General features: G+C 37.4%; 2 protein-coding genes across 8 annotated transcripts in view; both read left to right on the forward strand.

Annotated features, from left to right (window-relative positions):
• The window catches only part of LOC106059441 (transcription initiation factor TFIID subunit 12-like), a 29,245-nt gene extending 19,191 nt beyond the window's left edge, over positions 1 to 10,054 (forward strand). For 4 of the 5 annotated variants that reach the window (XM_013217073.2, XM_056029857.1, XM_056029859.1 and 1 more), the window contains one exon: positions 9,233 to 10,054. In XM_013217073.2, the coding sequence (XP_013072527.2) occupies positions 9,233 to 9,444 (212 nt within the window). In that variant the 3' untranslated portion in view covers positions 9,445 to 10,054. Of the gene's footprint in view, positions 1 to 6,218; positions 6,275 to 9,232 lie in introns of those variants that run through there. The other variant, XM_056029862.1, reaches the window with a different exon arrangement.
• A 2,004-nt stretch (positions 10,055 to 12,058) lies between these two features.
• Positions 12,059 to 20,893, forward strand: part of LOC106059977 (uncharacterized) — a 46,961-nt gene continuing 38,126 nt past the window's right edge. The window contains exons 1-2 of one of the 3 annotated variants that reach the window (XM_056029712.1): positions 12,073 to 12,193; positions 12,742 to 12,830. In XM_056029712.1, the coding sequence (XP_055885687.1) occupies positions 12,766 to 12,830 (65 nt within the window). In that variant the 5' untranslated portion in view covers positions 12,073 to 12,193; positions 12,742 to 12,765. Of the gene's footprint in view, positions 12,194 to 12,741; positions 12,831 to 20,893 lie in introns of all 3 variants that reach the window. The other 2 variants (XM_013217701.2, XM_013217716.2) reach the window with 2 other exon arrangements.

Below are 20,893 nucleotides of genomic sequence, written 5' to 3' on the forward strand. Positions count from 1 at the left end.
TGTAAATTATTCTTTTTGAAGCTAATGACATTTTGTGACAGATCGATTTCGCCCTCAATAAATAATGAATAAAAAATGTTATCCCTTCACTCCCCCTCCCCAATTTTCAAAACAAATTCTTGTTACGCCCATGTATAGATGATCTACTGAAAGATTTTAGTTTGTTGATATAGATCCAAATTTAAAAGACAGTAATCTAGACTAAAATTTTGGATGTACCTAGAGATACAGTATTGATATTGTGTACTGATAAAATATACGTACGCATTTGTCATACATTAATTCTAGCCACTCAACCCAGATCTAGGCGAATTAACGTCAACCATGTAGGTGACCCAGAGAAGTGTGCACTCTTTGGCGAGCTCCTGAACAGTTCAATCCCCTCCTTAAGTGATGAAGAAGACATCTCGATCAGATGGGAGAAATTAAGAGACGTAATCTACAGTTCGGCAATCACCGCCTTTGGGCCTCAAAAACACAAAAATGTAGACTGGTTTGAGGCGAATCTAGCACATATGGAACCTTGCATCGAGAAAAAACGATCTGCACACCTCGCTCACAAGACAAAGCCTAATCCAAAATCTTTGGAGGCCTTCAAAAGTGCTAATAAAGAGGCGAAACAAATGGCTAGAAAATGTGCTAACAACTTTTGGAGGGATACCTGCAACAGAATCCAAGACAGTCTCCACTCAGGAAATAGCAAAGCTCTATTTGATGTCATTAAAGCGGCCCTGGGTCCAACAGTGTCTAAGCCTGCCCCCCTTCTATCCAAATCAGGAGAAAAAAGTACAGATCAAACCAAGCAGCTAGAACGATGGACAGAACACTACCTCGAAGTCTATGCCACACAGAATACGGTAGACGATGTCGCCCTGGCTTCTCTACCAGATCTTCCAGTACTGGAATGCCTAGATGAGCTTCCGAGCCTTAGTGACCTCAAAAAAGCAATTAACTGCTTAAAAATTAGAAAATCTCCTGGGAGCGATGGTATCCCAGTGGAAGTAGTGAAAGTCAACGAATCACTCCTGCTCCCTGAACTCTATACTCTCCTCTGCCGCTGTTGGGAAACAGGTCATGTCCCACAGGACATGCGTGACGCAACTATAGTCACAATATACAAGAACAAAGGGGATCGGAGTGACTGCAACAACTATAGGGGTATCTCTCTCCTCAGTATAGTGGGCAAAATCTTTGCTAGAGTGGCACTATCCAGGCTGCAAGTGATAGCTTCTAGAGTCTACCCAGAGTCTCAGTGTGGATTCAGGAGTGGTAGATCCACTATAGACATGATATCTTCTCTACGACTACTGCAGGAGAAATTCAGAGAGAGAGACAGACCCCTTTACATTGTTTTTGTTGATCTGACTAAAGCTTTTGACATGGTCAGCAGAAGTGGCCTTTTCAAACTCCTGAGGAAAATAGGTTGCCCTCCCAAACTACTGAAGTTAATTGAGTGTTTTCACGAGGAAACTAAATGTACTGTCAAATTCAATGGAGCCCAATCAGCACCTTTTGAGGTTTGCAGTGGTGTCAAGCAGGGATGTGTGCTCGCACCTACTCTGTTTGGCATATTCTTCTCCTGTCTACTGCATTATGCGTACAGCGACATAAACGAAGGTGTGTTTCTCCATACAAGATCCTCTGGAAAACTATTTAATGTATCAAGGCTGCGGGCAAAAACCAAGGTTAGGAAGCTACTTGTCAGAGAACTCCTGTATGCTGATGATGCAGCTATTGTGGCTGATTCTGATATTCAGCTACAGTTCATGGTTGACAAACTATCTGCTGCTTGCCAGAAGTTTGGCTTAAACATCAGTCAAAGCAAGACTAAGATACTTGTCCAAAACACAAACACTGCACCTCAAGTAAGCATTAATGGCCAACCACTAGAAGTTGTTGATCACTTTTGTTACCTTGGCTCCATCATATCCAACAACACTCTACTGGATAAAGACATAAACAACAGGATAGCCAAGGCAATGGCCACCATGTCACGGTTGCAGAAAAGAGTCTGGGACAACATATTGCTGACTAGCAGTACCAAAGCCCTAGTCTACCGGACCTGTGTGTTGAGCACCTTGCTGTACGGAAGTGAAACATGGTCAACCTATTCATGGCAGGAAAAAAAGCTGAATGTCTTCCACCTCCGATGCCTAAGGCGGATCTTTAAAATAAGGTGGCAAGATAAGATAACCAATGAGGAAGTGCTACATAGAGCAGGATGCCAGGACATCCGCTCTGTTATCAGCAGCAGACGCCTTGGCTGGCTTGGCCACGTTCGTAGAATGCCAGTAGGTCGACTTCCACAGGACATCCTGTATGGCGATCTAATAGAAGGCAGGAGAGCCGCTGGTCGCCCACTTTTACGTTATACGGATGTATGCAAACGCGACATGAAGCTCTTCAAAATCGACACTGGCAACTGGGAAGAGGTGGCACTGGACAGATCCACATGGAGAGAGAGCATAAAGGAAGGGTCACAGATTGTCATACACAACAGAAGCAGAAAGAAGGGTGAAAATGCAACGGCGCCTGGTGATTTTATATGCCCAACCTGTGATCGGAGCTGTGTATCAAGGATTGGCCTCTTTAGTCACACAAGAAGTTGCAAAGGGAAAAGATCGTCTCTCGAGACGTAAAATGCCACAGAATTCTAGCCGTCCAGCTAATCATTTCAGATAAGACTTGCGCCAATTTTCATGTACACCACTAGCGGATCCAGAGCTTTGGAGTGGGGGGGGGGGCGATTGTTTTCCAAACCCTAACCCTAACGCCCAGTAAACCCTAACCCTATGCGTTAACGCGCATACAGCATATATATATGTAAGTAAGTATGTATGTATGTATGTATGTATTGTTGTAAACCTGGTGGTGGCACAGATGGGGGTAGAGTGGTGTGTGTGCAGTCAGACAACGTAAATCGCCCCAGGCCAGCGCTAGACGAGCAGTCAACCGTGACGAGTTACGACGGTCAGCCAAGACGAGTGTCTACATGACGGTTCGGGAAGGATCGGCGTCGTGAACAGAGCTCAGGAGCGTTACGAGGGCTGCAGTCATGTGATAACTAGAATGGTCGAGTGATCTTCCGTTCGGTTCTAGAAGGCCAGCAGGGACCCTATATAAAGGGCGAAGGTATCGTAGACCAGGGAGACACAATCTCCCGATCTACGGTTCGTTACGACGGCCCAGTACAAGTCCGAGACGAGACGGAGAGACCAGCGCAAGAGTTGATACGGCGGTACGGCTATTAACAGAGAGATATTTGTACAGTCTTGTGTTACGTGCTGCGAATTGTACAGTGTTGGCTGTTATTTATTGACATTAAACTATTACTTTATTTGGAGCCCTGAGTTGTCAAGTTCTTTCAGTTGGTGGTGTCGTGTGGTGCAGTTTATAGAGAGCCTGGAGAGGGAGACTCGTAACAGTATGTATGTATTTGTGTATGTGTGTGTGTGTGTGTGAATAAAAAAACGGAATATTTCTCAACTTTAGGCGGAAAAAAAAGTCATGCTGAGGCATTCCTCTTGCCAGCAATTGGTCTGGGAGAGCGCTGTAAGTTCTACCAGTGGGGTTAGGGTTAGGACATTTCCTTGCATTCTTCACTGCAGAAATACATTATCCTGACATGTAAAGCTAGTTATTCATCCAATTAAAAAAGGTCCTTTTAAAAAAAAAAAACTAAAAAAAAAAGTCTTGGAAAGGGGAGGGGGGTGGTAGAGTGAAAACGATTAATCCTCGCTCCTTTTTATAATTTCTGCTAATGATTGCATTTGGCATTAAAGAATAGGAGTGGGGCGACTCGATATAAGAATTTAATATATAGCATATTAGTGACAGATTTGTTTTTAATTTTGTAATTTCTTAACCAAAATACATAAAGAAAAAGTATTGGTTTGTCCGATGGGCTGAGGGCGATCTCATTTATCGATCCTCCCACCTGGTAGTACCCTTTTTCATGTTATATTATTATAGATATTATATAGATATCAACTAATTTTGTTTACAAACTATGATTTCTCTATAAAAGTAGGACGTATCCTCCCACTCAAAGGATTTAGGTGGGAAGGGCAGTAGATGTATTCGGCCCACCCCCCACCCAATCGACCAACAGGGGAACGAAATAATAGAAAGATCGGTTAAAATATCAATGACAAGTTTTAATCATTTAGAAAAAAAAATAGATATGTAATTGATTCTGTTAACAAGCTGTGATTTCTAAAAAAAGTAAATTGGACTCCCCCCCACTCAAAAGTTTATGATAAGATTTTAGCCAACACCCCTCCCCACCCAACCAGATCGGCCAACATGCTACAGGGGGGGGGGGCGAAATAATCTAAAAGTAGGTTGAAATATAAATAATTAGTATATATTATTAACATAAGTAAATAAATTCGTATACAAATAGTGTCATTTCTATACTAATATTCTTCCGACCCCCCCCCCCTAAGGGGAGGGGGGGGCGATCGCCCCTACCCCCCATAAGGATCCGCCAGTGATGTACACCTGTAACGTTTATAAGTGTGTTGATGACGTAATCGTTTATGTAATAATAATTATATTCTGTCTCTTTCTGGGTACTACATTACTTTCTGCTGGCGCGAATGTCGTGGTTCTGTGTAGAGCTTTTGACATGAGTAGCACAACAGATCTTACAATTCACGAAGTAACACATTTGTCGGCAGACATTTTTTTAAATAAAAAGACAACTTGGCGGATTATCCAGCCACAAAAGCATAGTGTACATTTTAATGATAACATCAGAAATACATCTCCATGTTCGGAACAACCAGATCGTAATACCAGGTGGGTTTTTTATAAAGAAAATTGACGTTAACAAAATATACGTCCTACCTGTTCAAGGACAGAGTTATGACTGCCTTCCTACCTCGTGGTTTCATCTCAGACCAAGCACCGTCAGAAGAACACACAAAATTGTAAGTGACTTTATGTCACAATGAGTCTCAAAACGAGGCTGTGACAACACCTTTAGTGAATTCAAAAAAAACATTTGAGTGGAGTACTGGAATTCCCCCTGAGGTGTATTTTGATAATTTTTCAAGATGATTATAATTTATAACGGCCACCCAAAGCAGAGTTTTCATTGTGTGGCTAATAAGTTTGTGATTTTTTTTTTAATGATACACACTAAATGTCATATATCTAAGAAAACAGTTAGAGCCGTCCAGTTTCTTTGTTGTTGTTTTTTTTTATTTTTTTTGAAACCATGAAGCTGATAAGAGGAATTGTAATTAGTAAAATATTTTAAAATATTTTTAAAAAAATCTTTTATTGAGTGACATTGCATCAGTTATTTTGAATCAATCATGCAATTAATTTTTAATAGATCTAGACTAACAATAACATAACTATTGGAAATATTTTAATTAATTGTTTTGTTTAGCGCAACTTTCATACTCATAGAATGCTCAGTGCGTTATGGTCCAACCACTTTTGTGGACCAGTTGGGGAGGGGGTAGACAAGTTTCAGTGCTGCTTTTCAAAAGCAATTTAAAAACATTGTTTGAGTCAGAATTAAAACTAAAGGCCTCAAGCATCCTGGATATGGTGGGAAGCGTGGTCGAGAGGCTAAGTGCGCTTGAATTTGGCTTGTCTTGGCTACCTAGAAGGGGTCTCGAGGTTCGACACCCGACTCGGGCAGAGTTGCGTTTACTGAGCGCCTAAAGGCAGCACGGAAAACCAACTACTAGATACCCCTCTCCCCCCCCCCCTGTTGGTCCACAAATGAGATTGGACCAAAGCGCTCTGAGCATCCTATAAGCATGAAAGTTGCGCTATATAAAAGCTATAATAATAATAATATGCTAGCCATTCCTCTACGTATAAAAATAAAAGGTTTTATAGTCGAAAGATAGTTTAGAGTTGTTAGCGAACTAAATCTCCACACACGGCTTGTCATTTTATATTTAAACAAAGTTAATTAATTACGTTTGATTGATTATCAAATTGGTTAATTTATTTTTTGATTATTTCATATGTTGTCATCGACGATTGATAGTTGATTATGTTGATGGCGCCATCGACCGCTTTAATTTGTCAAGAAATTCTGTCCCATGAGTCTGTTATCATTCATGTGTGTTTAATGAAACAACTTTGTAAAAAACAAAAAAATGTTCATTTTCTGTAAATCAACGACTTGAAAGTTTGTATATTTAAAAAGAACGGTCACGTGGGTTTGAAGTTGTTCAATATTTCACCAGACTTGGCCTTTTTCATTTCACTGCTGCAGTATCCCAGATAAGAGGAAGCTCTTTTTCAATGTAAGAACGGAAACAGGTAAAAATGTAGAAAAAAAAAGGAACTTCTGTATTGAAATGTTATATTTACTTCAGCGAAGTGGACATAGTTATATTCAAAACTGTTCAATTTCTTTGTTTTTTTTTTTCTGTATTCCATTAACTCCACCAATGACACACTTCAATGTCCATATGCCCATAATGTCTGCGAGCTCATGAGATAAATAGTGCCCAAGTGGCGAGGCACTGTCTGCTAGCTCATGAGACATATATTAGAAGTTGACTAGATCCACGCGGGAGTGTCGCCAAACTCTCCACAGTCACATGAAAAAGTGTTCGAGATGAACCATAGCCGCTTTACGCTTGAATGAGGTCAACAAGATCCAGATCGACTAATTGTCTACTTTCTAAGAACTGTGTGACGCAATACGTCCTCTCAATACAGAACTGACCAGTGCGGAACTACCCGCCCCCTTTTTACCACTAGTTAGCAATGTATAGCCCCCTCTCGACAATAAACTGACCAGTGTAGAACACAAACATCCTATTACACCAAGGTTAGATCCATAAACACACACACCTCCCAAGTTACGCCCCAAACGCCAAAATAAACGTACGCAGCCATTAAGTCCAGGAACATTAAAATTGAAAGTCACGCCCCAAACGCCAGAACAAACACACGCAGTCGTAAAGTCCAGGGGCATTAAAATTTGGCGTCCACGTACACCACTTTGAGTCGACACTCCTAACGCGCATGGCTATTCAAATCGCTCCCGTCCGCTGTGCCATCGAGCGATGGTCCAGCCTGATAATTGGTGCATGGTTCCGCTTTCACCCTCCTTCGCCACCCCCCTCCAGGTCGCGGGTTAAAGAAGTCAGGTGAGTGAGCCCCAAATGAAAAAAATTGTCAAATTTAACAATTCTAAATTCAAAAGACTCGCTGGCCATTGGATCGTCACTTCTCAAACGTACCGCTCGGGAACCTATAAAAGCCGGAGACGAAAGTTTCAAGTTAATGCAATTCTAGATCAGAACCACTAAGAAGTCAGAAGTCTCTCAAGTCAACGATTCATTTAGGAACTTGTGTGTGAGGCAAAGCGGGTGAGTTGGAAAAACGTTATCATTATTATTTAGTGTGTCTTCGCCTGTAACATTTACGTTCATGTATCATAACAATGTTAACACTTGTTTGTTTCCAAATATTACATTTGTAAATCTCTATGAATATGCGTTCCTCATTTACTCGTCAATGTTGACTGAACTCCCAACTGTGGACATCCACCTTACAATTTAGCTAACCCTATTATCTATTTATCCATATTCATCTGGACCTACTCACGTCTAGATTATTTCATTACCTGTGTATGGGGAGTAAGCCCACCGCGTGGCATCCTCATATTCATCACACTAGTGCCTGCCTACCCGCAGGGCACCAGCAACTGGCTGCCAGCACAACGGAGCGTCATCTCACCCCACCCGGAAGGAGAGTCTTGGATACAGATAAGTGAGAGACAGCCGAATAAGCAAACCATACTCGAGTTCTATGAGCAACATCCCAGTGATGATATTGGCTTATAATTCGTCATAAATCACCTTGTACACCCCCCCCCATCCTCATCGATTGTATTTCTTCTTAGTTATTCTTCATTAAATATTTTTTCTTCCACAAAATCATTAAGCTTTACGTTTTGCTTGTGCCTGTCTATGTGCCTATATAATACCAACAAAATATTTACCACGTTGTGGATGTAAGACTTTACCCCTAAAAGTCGCCGGCCATCATCCCCATCGGAAAGTGCAAACGGACCGATCGGCGGACTTATTCCGCCACAAACGTTCCCGTCTCCTGTTGGTTCTTTTCATTGGGTGAACTTCTCTTTTTCTCTTAAGAAACAAAACAATTAGGCTAGATAATCATGTACTTTTTAGTCCTATATACTGCCAGTAGGCTAGATAATCATGTACTTGTTAGTCCTATATACTGCCAGTAGGCTAGATAAACATGTACTTGTTAGTCCTACGTACTGCCAGTAGGCTAGATAAACATGTACTTGTTAGTCCTATATACTGCCAGTAGGCTAGATAAACATGTACTTGTTAGTCCTACAAACTGCCAGTAGGCTAGATAAACATGTACTTGTTAATCTTATATACTATCAGTAGGCTAGATAAACATGTACTTGTTAATCTTATATACTATCAGTAGGCTAGATAAACATGTACTTGTTAATCTTATATACTATCAGTAGGCTAGATAAACATGTACTTGTTAATCTTATATACTATCAGTAGGCTAGATAAACATGTACTTGTTAATCTTATATACTATCAGTAGGCTAGATAAACATGTACTTGTTAATCTTATATACTATCAGTAGGCTAGATAAACATGTACTTGTTAATCTTATATACTATCAGTAGGCTAGATAAACATGTACTTGTTAGTCCTACATACTATCAGTAGGCTAGATAAACATTTACTTGTTAATCTTATATACTATCAGTAGACTAGATAAACACGTACTTGTTAGTCTTACATACTATCAGTAGGCTAGATAAACATTTACTTGTTAATCTTATATACTATCAGTAGACTAGATAAACACGTACTTGTTAGTCTTACATACTATCAGTAGGCTAGATAAACATGTACTTGTTAATCTTATATACTATCAGTAGACTAGATAAACACGTACTTGTTAGTCTTACATACTATCAGTAGACTAGATAAACACGTACTTGTTAATCTTATATACTATCAGTAGACTAGATAAACACGTACTTGTTAGTCTTACATACTATCAGTAGGCTAGATAAATATGTACTTGTTATATACTAGTTGTTCTAGTCAAAGGGATATAATAATATAATAATAAAATAATGTTCTATGGTCTGGTAAAGGCCATGTTATTTTGTCATACATACACTGTGTAGAACCTGTAATGCTGTATTTGTTTTCTACACTTATATATACATAGAGTCACATCATACGGATAAATCTGACGAAAGCGACAGCAATGAACAAAATCAAAACAATAAATCTGGCAACACCAATTGGAAATCTGACGAAAGCGACTGCAATGAACAAAATCAAAGCAATAAACCTGGCAATCACAAGTTGCAACATAATGGGAATCATAAGCACCAAATGAATAAAATAAAGAAACAGACCTTTCAACACAAGAAATGATATTATATTGGAAATGTCGTTATACAATGTATTATGTTCATACACAACTGCTCTAATGTATGATTAGATTAGGACTTACATTGTGTTTTTCTCCGTCTGTCTGTCCGTCTGTCACATTTAGATTTAAACACACTAAAGTCAGTATTGAAAAAAAAATTGTAACGCACCATCTCACATCGCCAAAAATAATTGCATCAGCTACTTTTTGTCCAATAAAGATGAAACGTTTTCATTAAAAGTAATTATAGTGTGGAATATGAATAAAACATGTTTCAAAATAGATTTAAAAGGCAGGCTCACATGTTTTAAAATACTCAGCAAATATATTTAAATTAAATAACGAAAAACATCACACAAATGTAAATGAGGTGAATGGGGAATGGACAATGGTTCTTCAAGAGCATTCAGAGGATTTAGACTAGACTGTAATAGTTGTAATATTTGAAGGAACTTTGAAACTAACAAGCCAAATCATAATTATATATTAAATGTTTTAGAGTAGATGCCACGTTTTTGTAATTGTATACGTAGGGCCTACGCCTTTGACACAGCTTTCCGTTGCTTATTAATAGTCTATAGTGTTTTTAGACAATAAAAAGTTTCATGAAAACTATTGTTTTATTTTTATTTTGAATATACCATACAGTATACACCTAACTCTATACACTGTACGTGGTGTTTACTATACATTTACTTACGCGCTAAATAGTTAAATCAGTTTCTGTTAATAAGTAAAACAATGAACAAACAAGAAAATATTTTTTAAAATACTTAAAAAAACAATGCTTATAAGAAAATGTAGTTGTATCAATTATTTTGGATTAGTCATATTATTGAATTTGTAATAGATCTAGATTAACAATAATAAATCTGTGCAATTAAAAATACTTTTACCAGTGTTTTTTGTTTAGCGCAATTTCATGCTTTTAGCTTTCACAATACACTATGATCCTATCATTTGTATAGACCATTTGGAAAGGGCTAGTGAGAGAACGAAGAGGGTATCTATGACTATTACCATGATCGCTTTTTAAATGCATTTTTAAAAGAAATTAAATGATTGAACAACTTGGATTCGAACTCCTCAAGCCTTTTCAAGCCAACATTATAACCACTGTGCCAGAGAAGTGCTTATGAAAATAGAAGGTTTTGTACTTATCTATTGTTAGTTTTAAACTTTAAAGCAGAGTATAAAGGGGACTAATTCAACTTATACCACCAAATCAGTCAAGTACAATTCTTTCACTTATTCGATACCAAACAACAAAATATTTAATCACCAATAGTTCATTAATTAATTTTTTTTATTTTTTTCTTGTTTTGTCGAGTAAAAGAAATCCGTTTGCAAAATTTCAGCTTAGTCCTAGATTGGGTGTGGAAGAAATCACGTGTACAAAAACTTGTCACCAGAGTGTCTTGATGTAAGCGTTGTAAACAAAAGTCTTTCCATCCAGAATAAGATCATAAAGAGTAACAAGAAAACTATAATAAATAAGATTACATTTCTTAGTAAACCAACTCATCATGACCTTCCTCTATTCCTTCGTCTGTTGGACCCTTGGGACACCACACAAGATCTGTTGACCGTCTTTCTCCATTCCTCTCTGTGTTGTATTTCTTTGGATAGAATCTCTAAGCCAGTTACCGACTAAAATCTCAAAATATCTGTTATAATGTATGAAAAGAAATGGAATCTTCATAGTGGCGACATTGTTACAAATCAAACAAGAAAGTAAAACTTAAAGGTTATTTAACCTTGGTTGGCAAATATTTGAATTTGCGTCTTCTGTTCGGGGCCCTTTAATTCAAGAAAACACAAAGAAACTAGAACATGGGCAAAAGTGAGCAGTGAGATTTGTTAATTTAGAGACAATTCATGGCAGAAGATTAAAAAGTAAAGTAGCAATATACATTAAACATTAAACTACTTTTTAGTGAACTCAACAACAATATTCAGAAAGACACACCCATGAAGACACACCGATAAAGACACACCGATAAAGACACATTTGTTACTTCATATGCTACGACAATTCTTACATGTAATGGATTATATCTGCGTGCTTATGATGTAACAGTGAAAAAAAGGAGCACGGGCGGTTTTGGTTGTGTAGGCTGAGGAATTTCTGAAGAAACCACGATGTGGTTTGACGCTATTCAAGCGTAATCAAATAAATTGATTGATGTGAAAATTGATCACATCCTGCCCCGTTAACCTTAAAGTAGGAATGAAGCATAAAATGTAACATAAAAGTTATAGTTTTTTTCCTAAGTCGCTTAATATTGAAAAAAGTAAAACATTTAATACGTTTAGACACAGACGGTATAACTATTCTTTTATGACCTGACCCCCCTTTCTAAAAAAAAAAAGTAGAATTAGGTCACAGTATAGATTCATGACAATAGTGACCAAAGCACTGCGTAAGCTAGGTGTTTGAATCAACTTTATTGAGCACGTTTAGCGTATTTTGACTCCAGATTACATTCTTGTTTCTATTGTGTATACTACGCCTATATCTGGGTCAAACGTCACGACAGGGATGGACCACTGCACAAGGTAACCTGTCATTGGTTGGCCGCAGGGCGTCATACAATTAGTATGCATTTAACAAGGACATTTACTGGTTTAGATAGAAGATAGAAGACATAGCCTGGGCTACTTAGTCTGTTGTAAATATTTAGTGGATTACAAAGGATAGAATGTGTTACACTCTACAAGCTCACCCACTCCATGTGTGTACAGTGTCATGTAAGTCTAACTTTAAATGTTTGCTTTCACAAAACGTTTTATAGCACACTAAGTTAAACATTGAGACATTTTCTTCTTCAATTGAATCAAACTTCAAATGATCATTAAGAACAGTTAAAAAAAATAGTTCGTTTCTAGATACAAATTAAACTAAATGTCTGAAAAGTTACTCCACACGCTAAGGTTTATTATAGTTTGAGTTTGTTTTAGTATGGGGTTTCATGGTAACATATTTAGATCACTTTTGTAAATTATAAATTATAAACGAAATGAAGAAAAAAATCCATAGACCGTAACAGTGGAAAGATCACTCACTAATCTAAGTATATATTAACTAAATTCATTTCAAGACGTGTTGTACACAAGTCGGGCGTGACTTTGGTAGCCAAAAGAACAGGGGAACATTCAACTGTTGAGATGGGCTAGAAATATATTAATAGCAATCACTCCCAGGTGTCAAGCAAGATACACAAAGAGAAATGATATATGCGTGTAAATAGTTAAGAGGCAGAAAATATATAAAATAAAACTCATTTTGTGTATGCTAGTTTGTTCATAAGGTGTGATAAACAATGTGTAAATCACAGATGTCTGGGCTCAATCCACATGGCGTCTTGGAATCTAAAGATTTAATAAGGTAAGTAATGTTTAGTATATTATTGGCTAGCATTGCATTTACAACATCTCTCTAATCGAATATGTCGTAACATTGCTCGCTTAAAGCGCTGAATGACCTAATTTACACAATAATGAATGTAATAACTCAGGGTTATATAATAGTTATATTTAAATTTCACAAGGGCTTACAGCTACCTAAATTAATTATAGCGTCAGCCCTAACTGATATTCCTTCTTCCATAGACAACAATGTCTGATACAAAGTCTAAAATGATTCGTTTTAATGAACATTCATTACGTAAATTATGATTCCAAATATAGTGTAAATATATTGGCCGATAAAAATCACTATTGAAGATGCATTTTAGCATGTGTTTTAGTAAATCTCAAAAGTGATACTGTTAGCTTAATTAGCTGGCTGAATTAGCCAGAAAACCAACGATTTAGCAGTGGTTAAGTCAGTTAGTGAGCTGTTACATATATTTGGAGTGGGTGGGGTGGGACGCTCCCTAATGTTTAAATTCAAATAGAAAGTACATTCCTTTCTTGCTACTCGTCTTGGTGTCCCTCGGGTTCAACTGTAAATATAAAAACACAATAACTTGGTCATCACAAACACAGCTTTATTATTACTATTGGCATGTCTCACACACTGGTTGCCCTGTCCTTACCTAAGAACTAACACACTTCCGGTCATTGGCGCATACGTTCTAACTGGCATATAATATATAAGTCAAAATACATTTTAGAGACATACACATAGTCATCCGAGAAAATGTGTATACTCAATCTAAAGACATGCGATATTTGTACTTCAGAGGAAACAGAAGTCATAGCTAATCAAGTTTACGCTTCAAGAAACTGTTAAAGTGACTCTGAAACACAACAGAGAGTCAGAATACTTACAGTTAACGTAGTTGGCTAACAAAAAGTAGAATCTGACTCTAATACCACGAGTTTTTATTGTGTCCATTTCAGCACGAGAAAATCTGGTATTATGTGGAAGTGTGGTTAGGTAGCATCTATTAGCAGATATTTTGAGTTCAGTATTACATTCCAGTGTTGTTGTTTTTGTGTTATATTCTTATTATTATCTATTTATAAAAAAAAGTCAATCACCGGGAGCCACTTATACTCGCTACGCCTCTGACAACTATTTAACACTTAAAGCCCATTCTAAATATATATGCTATGAATAGTGAGAACAAATCCGTCGCACAAATAGAAAGGCTTTGGTGTAACAAAGTTTGAGAAGACTACGATTCGCGGGCTAACTCCTGCCCAATAAAGTTTTGACCAATCACATAATTTATTTTTTTTTAAATCCCAATTATTAATTCAGAATGTAAATATTCAAGTTTTTGTTTTTATAAATTGGGGAATCATTGTGACTTTACATACGCTATTAGCCTATTGGCTTCTTCAGCTGGCTTTAAATAGGCTTAAAATAGACATGTTCATCCTGCCCGCTTAGCTTTTGATTTACCGAACTTCTCCATGTTTGCTTTGGTCTTCCGACTTTCTCTTCTCCTGTACATTTCAGTCTAGTGCCCGTTTTAAACCTGTATTGTGACCATTGTGTTGGTGTGAAGTGTTTCTCTGTGTGAGTAAAACATGTCAATCTAAACAGGTCGAATTAAAAACCACGTAGTATTTTGTGATATAAACAAGTCGTATAAAACAACCACAACGTCAAGTCGACTGAAAATAGTGTAAGTTTTTTTTAAAGGTAGGTGCAAGTCCAAGTACTTTTTTTTTTAATTCTCAAGTCTAATCCCGATGTCTTACTTGTTTTCAAGTCTAATCACGATGTCTCACTTGTTTTCAAGTCTAATCACGATGTCTTACTTTTTTTCAAGTCTAATCACGATGTCTCACTTGTTTTCAAGTCTAATCACGATGTCTTACTTGTCTTCAAGTCTAATCACGATGTCTTACTTGTTTTCAAGTCTAATCACGATGTCTCACTTGTCTTCAAGTCTAATCCCGATGTCTCACTTGTTTTCAAGTCTAATCACGATGTCTCACTTGTTTTCAAGTCTAATCACGATGTCTCACTTGTTTTCAAGTCTAATCACGATGCCTCACTTGTTTTCAAGTCTAATCCCGATGTCTCACTTGTTTTCAAGTCTAATCACGATGTCTCACTTGTCTTCAAGTCTAATCACGATGTCTCACTTGTCTTCAAGTCTAATCACGATGTCTCACTTGTTTTCAAGTCTAATCACGATGTCTCACTTGTTTTCAAGTCTAATCACGATGTCTCACTTGTTTTCAAGTCTAATCACGATGTCTCACTTGTTTTCAAGTCTAATCACGATGCCTCACTTGTTTTCAAGTCTAATCCCGATGTCTCACTTGTTTTCAAGTCTAATCACGATGTCTCACTTGTTTTCAAGTCTAATCACGATGTCTTACTTGTTTTCAAGTCTAATCACGATGTCTCACTTGTCTTCAAGTCTAATCACGATGTCTCACTTGTCTTCAAGTCTAATCACGATGTCTCACTTGTCTTCAAGTCTAATCACGATGTCTTACTTGTTTTCAAGTCTAATCACGATGTCTCACTTGTTTTCAAGTCTAATCCCGATGTCTCACTTGTTTTCAAGTCTAATCACGATGTCTTACTTGTTTTCAAGTCTAATCACGATGTCTTACTTGTTTTCAAGTCTAATCACGATGTCTTACTTTTTTTCAAGTCTAATCACGATGTCTTACTTGTTTTCAAGTCTAATCACGATGTCTCACTTGTTTTCAAGTCTAATCACGATGTCTCACTTGTCTTCAAGTCTAATCACGATGTCTCAATTGTTTTCAAGTCTAATCACGATGTCTTACTTGTCTTCAAGTCTAATCACGATGTCTCACTTGTCTTCAAGTCTAATCACGATGTCTTACTTGTTTTCAAGTCTAATCACGATGTCTCAATTGTTTTCAAGTCTAATCCCGATGTCTCACTTGTTTTCAAGTCTAATCACGATGTCTCACTTGTCTTCAAGTCTAATCACGATGTCTCACTTGTCTTCAAGTCTAATCACGATGTCTCACTTGTTTTCAAGTCTAATCACGATGTCTCACTTGTTTTCAAGTCTAATCCCGATGTCTCACTTGTCTTCAAGTCTAATCACGATGTCTTACTTGTTTTCAAGTCTAATCCCGATGTCTCACTTGTTTTCAAGTCTAATCACGATGTCTCACTTGTTTTCAAGTCTAATCACGATGTCTTACTTGTCTTCAAGTCTAATCACGATGTCTTACTTGTTTTCAAGTCTAATCACGATGTCTCACTTGTCTTCAAGTCTAATCCCGATGTCTCACTTGTTTTCAAGTCTAATCACGATGTCTCACTTGTTTTCAAGTCTAATCACGATGTCTCACTTGTTTTCAAGTCTAATCACGATGTCTTACTTGTCTTCAAGTCTAATCACGATGTCTCACTTGTCTTCAAGTCTAATCACGATGTCTTACTTGTTTTCAAGTCTAATCACGATGTCTCACTTGTTTTCAAGTCTAATCCCGATGTCTCACTTGTTTTCAAGTCTAATCACGATGTCTCACTTGTCTTCAAGTCTAATCACGATGTCTCACTTGTCTTCAAGTCTAATCACGATGTCTCACTTGTTTTCAAGTCTAATCACGATGTCTCACTTGTTTTCAAGTCTAATCCCGATGTCTCACTTGTCTTCAAGTCTAATCACGATGTCTTACTTGTTTTCAAGTCTAATCCCGATGTCTCACTTGTTTTCAAGTCTAATCACGATGTCTCACTTGTTTTCAAGTCTAATCACGATGTCTTACTTGTCTTCAAGTCTAATCACGATGTCTTACTTGTTTTCAAGTCTAATCACGATGTCTCACTTGTCTTCAAGTCTAATCCCGATGTCTCACTTGTTTTCAAGTCTAATCACGATGTCTCACTTGTTTTCAAGTCTAATCACGATGTCTCACTTGTTTTCAAGTCTAATCACGATGCCTCACTTGTTTTCAAGTCTAATCCCGATGTCTCACTTGTTTTCAAGTCTAATCACGATGTCTCACTTGTTTTCAAGTCTAATCACGATGTCTTACTTGTTTTCAAGTCTAATCACGATGTCTCACTTGTCTTCAAGTCTAATCACGATGTCTTACTTGTTTTCAAGTCTAATCACGATGTCTCACTTGTTTTCAAGTCTAATCCCGATGTCTCACTTGTTTTCAAGTCTAATCACGATGTCTTACTTGTTTTCAAGTCTAATCACGATGTCTCACTTGTTTTCAAGTCTAATCACGATGTCTTACTTTTTTTCAAGTCTAATCACGATGTCTTACTTGTTTTCAAGTCTAATCACGATGTCTCACTTGTTTTCAAGTCTAATCACGATGTCTCACTTGTTTTCAAGTCTAATCACGATGTCTTACTTGTTTTCAAGTCTAATCACGATGTCTCACTTGTTTTCAAGTCTAATCACGATGTCTCACTTGTTTTCAAGTCTAATCACGATGTCTCACTTGTTTTCAAGTCTAATCACGATGTCTCACTTGTTTTCAAGTCTAATCACGATGTCTCCCTTGTTTTCAAGTCTAATCACGATGTCTCACTTGTTTTCAAGTCTAAACACGATGTCTCAATTGTTTTCAAGTCTAATCCCGATGTCTCACTTGTTTTCAAGTCTAATCACGATGTCTCACTTGTTTTCAAGTCTAATCACGATGTCTCACTTGTTTTCAAGTCTAATCACGATGTCTCACTTGTTTTCAAGTCTAATCACGATGTCTCACTTGTTTTCAAGTCTAATCACGATGTCTTACTTGTCATCAAGTCTAATCACGATGTCTCCCTTGTTTTCAAGTCTAATCACGATGTCTCACTTGTTTTCAAGTCTAATCACGATGTCTCCCTTGTTTTCAAGTCTAATCACGATGTCTCACTTGTTTTCAAGTCTAATCACGATGTCTCCCTTGTCTTCAAGTCTAATCACGATGTCTCACTTGTTTTCAAGTCTAATCACGATGTCTCACTTGTTTTCAAGTCTAATCACGATGTCTCACTTGTTTTCAAGTCTAATCACGATGTCTCACTTGTTTTCAAGTCTAATCACGATGTCTCACTTGTTTTCAAGTCTAATCACGATGTCTCACTTGTTTTCAAGTCTAATCACGATGTCTCACTTGTTTTCAAGTCTAATCACGATGTCTCACTTGTTTTCAAGTCTAATCACGATGTCTCACTTGTTTTCAAGTCTAATCACGATGTCTCACTTGTCTTCAAGTCTAATCACGATGTCTCACTTGTTTTCAAGTCTAATCACGATGTCTCACTTGTTTTCAAGTCTAATCACGATGTCTCACTTGTTTTCAAGTCTAATCACGATGTCTCACTTGTTTTCAAGTCTAATCACGATGTCTCACTTGTTTTCAAGTCTAATCCCGATGTCTCAATTGTTTTCAAGTCTAATCACGATGTCTCACTTGTTTTCAAGTCTAATCACGATGTCTCACTTGTTTTCAAGTCTAATCACGATGTCTCACTTGTTTTCAAGTCTAATCACGATGTCTCACTTGTTTTCAAGTCTAATCACGATGTCTCACTTGTTTTCAAGTCTAATCACGATGTCTCACTTGTTTTCAAGTCTAATCACGATGTCTCACTTGTTTTCAAGTCTAATCACGATGTCTTACTTGTTTTCAAGTCTAATCACGATGTCTCACTTGTTTTCAAGTCTAATCACGATGTCTCACTTGTTTTCAAGTCTAATCACGATGTCTCACTTGTTTTCAAGTCTTATCACGATGTCTCACTTGTTTTCAAGTCTAATCACGATGTCTTACTTGTTTTCAAGTCTAATCACGATGTCTCACTTGTTTTCAAGTCTAATCACGATGTCTCACTTGTTTTCAAGTCTAATCCCGATGTCTCAATTGTTTTCAAGTCTAATCACGATGTCTCACTTGTTTTCAAGTCTAATCACGATGTCTTACTTGTTTTCAAGTCTAATCACGATGTCTCAATTGTTTTCAAGTCTAATCACGATGTCTCACTTGTTTTCAAGTCTAATCACGATGTCTTACTTGCAATAAAACCAAAGACGTAACAAAGACTAAAATATTTCACGACATTTCACATCTCAACAAAATATTCAAAGTTAAAAGCGAACGCAGTACATTTGAAATCCTTTGTAATATTGTTACTAGAAATAACTAATTTTTAGTTTTCTTTCTTGAGGAATTTATTTTCGTGAGCTAGTCAATTACTTCTGATTCACCTTGTGGGATATCTGTTTAGGCACAGTTTGATAATCCCGCTATAAGACAATCATCCGCTATGAGCCATTTTTAGCAGCACAGCTAACCAGAGAAGTCATGTAAGTATAAACACAGAAAATCAAGCAAGATAACGTTGAATCCTGAGGCAATATGTGTACCATTATTAACTCTCTCGATATGATCTTTGAAAATATGTTTTTAACATTCCGTCCGCAAGAAATTGTTTCATCTGCTTTTTTGTTCTGTAGGAGCTAACATTTAGTTTCAACTTTCACTTTGTCTTACGAGTGAACCTGACATACATGAGAAATACTGTCATAAACCCATGGAGCGATTCTTTTTCTTTTAATAACTATTGAATGTGAGATTGAAAAAACAATGGAACATTTTTTTACCCGCCATTTCCCCTGCCCCTCCCCCGAGAAAGAATCTAGATCTACTAATAGAGCTACTACACTTTATAATATTCCAATGACTTAAGGACGATGCCAAAAACTTTTCTGAACAATCTTGAATCAATAATGCCCTACATTCGGAAATGCCCGAACACGCTAGTCCTTTCAAAACCGTTATTGGATCTAGATCTAAACCTAGTTATTTAGCCGAATTTAATTTTTTTTTTTTTACTTTTGAAAAATGTTATGTTATATTTCTAGGAAAATCGTTAGCGCCATTTTTGAGAATCATGGTCACACACCCACAATTCACGATGATACGAGTTGAATAGAGGTATTTTCAAAAAGCAATGCCAATGTGGGCATGATTGCTTTCTAATGTTCAATTACTAAGATTAACAACATATGTCGACTTGATTTGGTATGTTTCATTTATACTAATCACACTAAATACCTGGGTGCGCGGTGGTTGAGTGGTTAAGCGCTTGGCTTCTGAACCTTGGGATCCTTGTGTTCGAATATCGGTGCGCCCCTGATTCCACCGAACTCTAATAGGTACCTGACTTTAGTTGAGGAAAGTAAAGGCGGTTGGTCGTTGTGCTGGACACATGACACCCTGCTCATTAACCGTTGGCCAAAGAAACAGATGACCTTAACATCATCTGCACTATAGATCACAATGTCTGAAAGGGGAAACTTAACACTAAATTCCAGTAGATGTTGAAGTAAGTTTTGTGGCACCGTTTGGAATCGAAGTTCTTAAAAGACAACATAAAAGTTAGAAACATTAAGTCGGTCAATGCGAATCAGAAATGTTCGTCTAGAGCAGTGGTTCCCAAACTTTTTTGTCTCGTAGACCCCTTGCCATGTTTTCCTGTTTTCGGTAGACCCCCTGCTTAACTTGCTCAACTTGCACATTTTTGCGAATTCATTAACATTTTTTTTAAACAAATTTCTAACTGTAGTGAGTTGAAGAGTGAAAAAGTAATTTAAAACTACACAACTTAGGATATTATGTTTATTATACGAATTTGTCATTCTATGAAGTAGTCTTTCCAACATTAAATATTAATTAATTATTTAATCAATTAATTAATTAATATGCCTTAAGTATCATTGTAAAAGGTTTCGCATAGAGCAGTTTCTCGTGTATTTCTTGATCTTTCACGTGTGGCTCAAATGTTGAATCTGCTGAACTGTTTTCATTAACAGGAGATGGGTCAAAGGCGAGTAACTGGAGCCTAAACCAGTAAACTTCAAACAGGAAGGGCTCATTAGCCTTGGCTTGCTGCCCACCTAGCAGAAGGAAAACTGAATTCAAACCTCTGCTGCCTGGCTACTATACCCAAACATGGGAAAGGTCTCGTGGGTCAACCCTAAGGAAATATAAAGGAGACGGTGACCAATAGCGCCAGTATTTCTCTTTCCTTGGTGGTTCCAGGTT

The sequence above is a fragment of the Biomphalaria glabrata genome, chromosome 5, assembly GCF_947242115.1.
Source record: "Biomphalaria glabrata chromosome 5, xgBioGlab47.1, whole genome shotgun sequence".
Lineage (NCBI taxonomy): Eukaryota > Metazoa > Mollusca > Gastropoda > Planorbidae > Biomphalaria > Biomphalaria glabrata.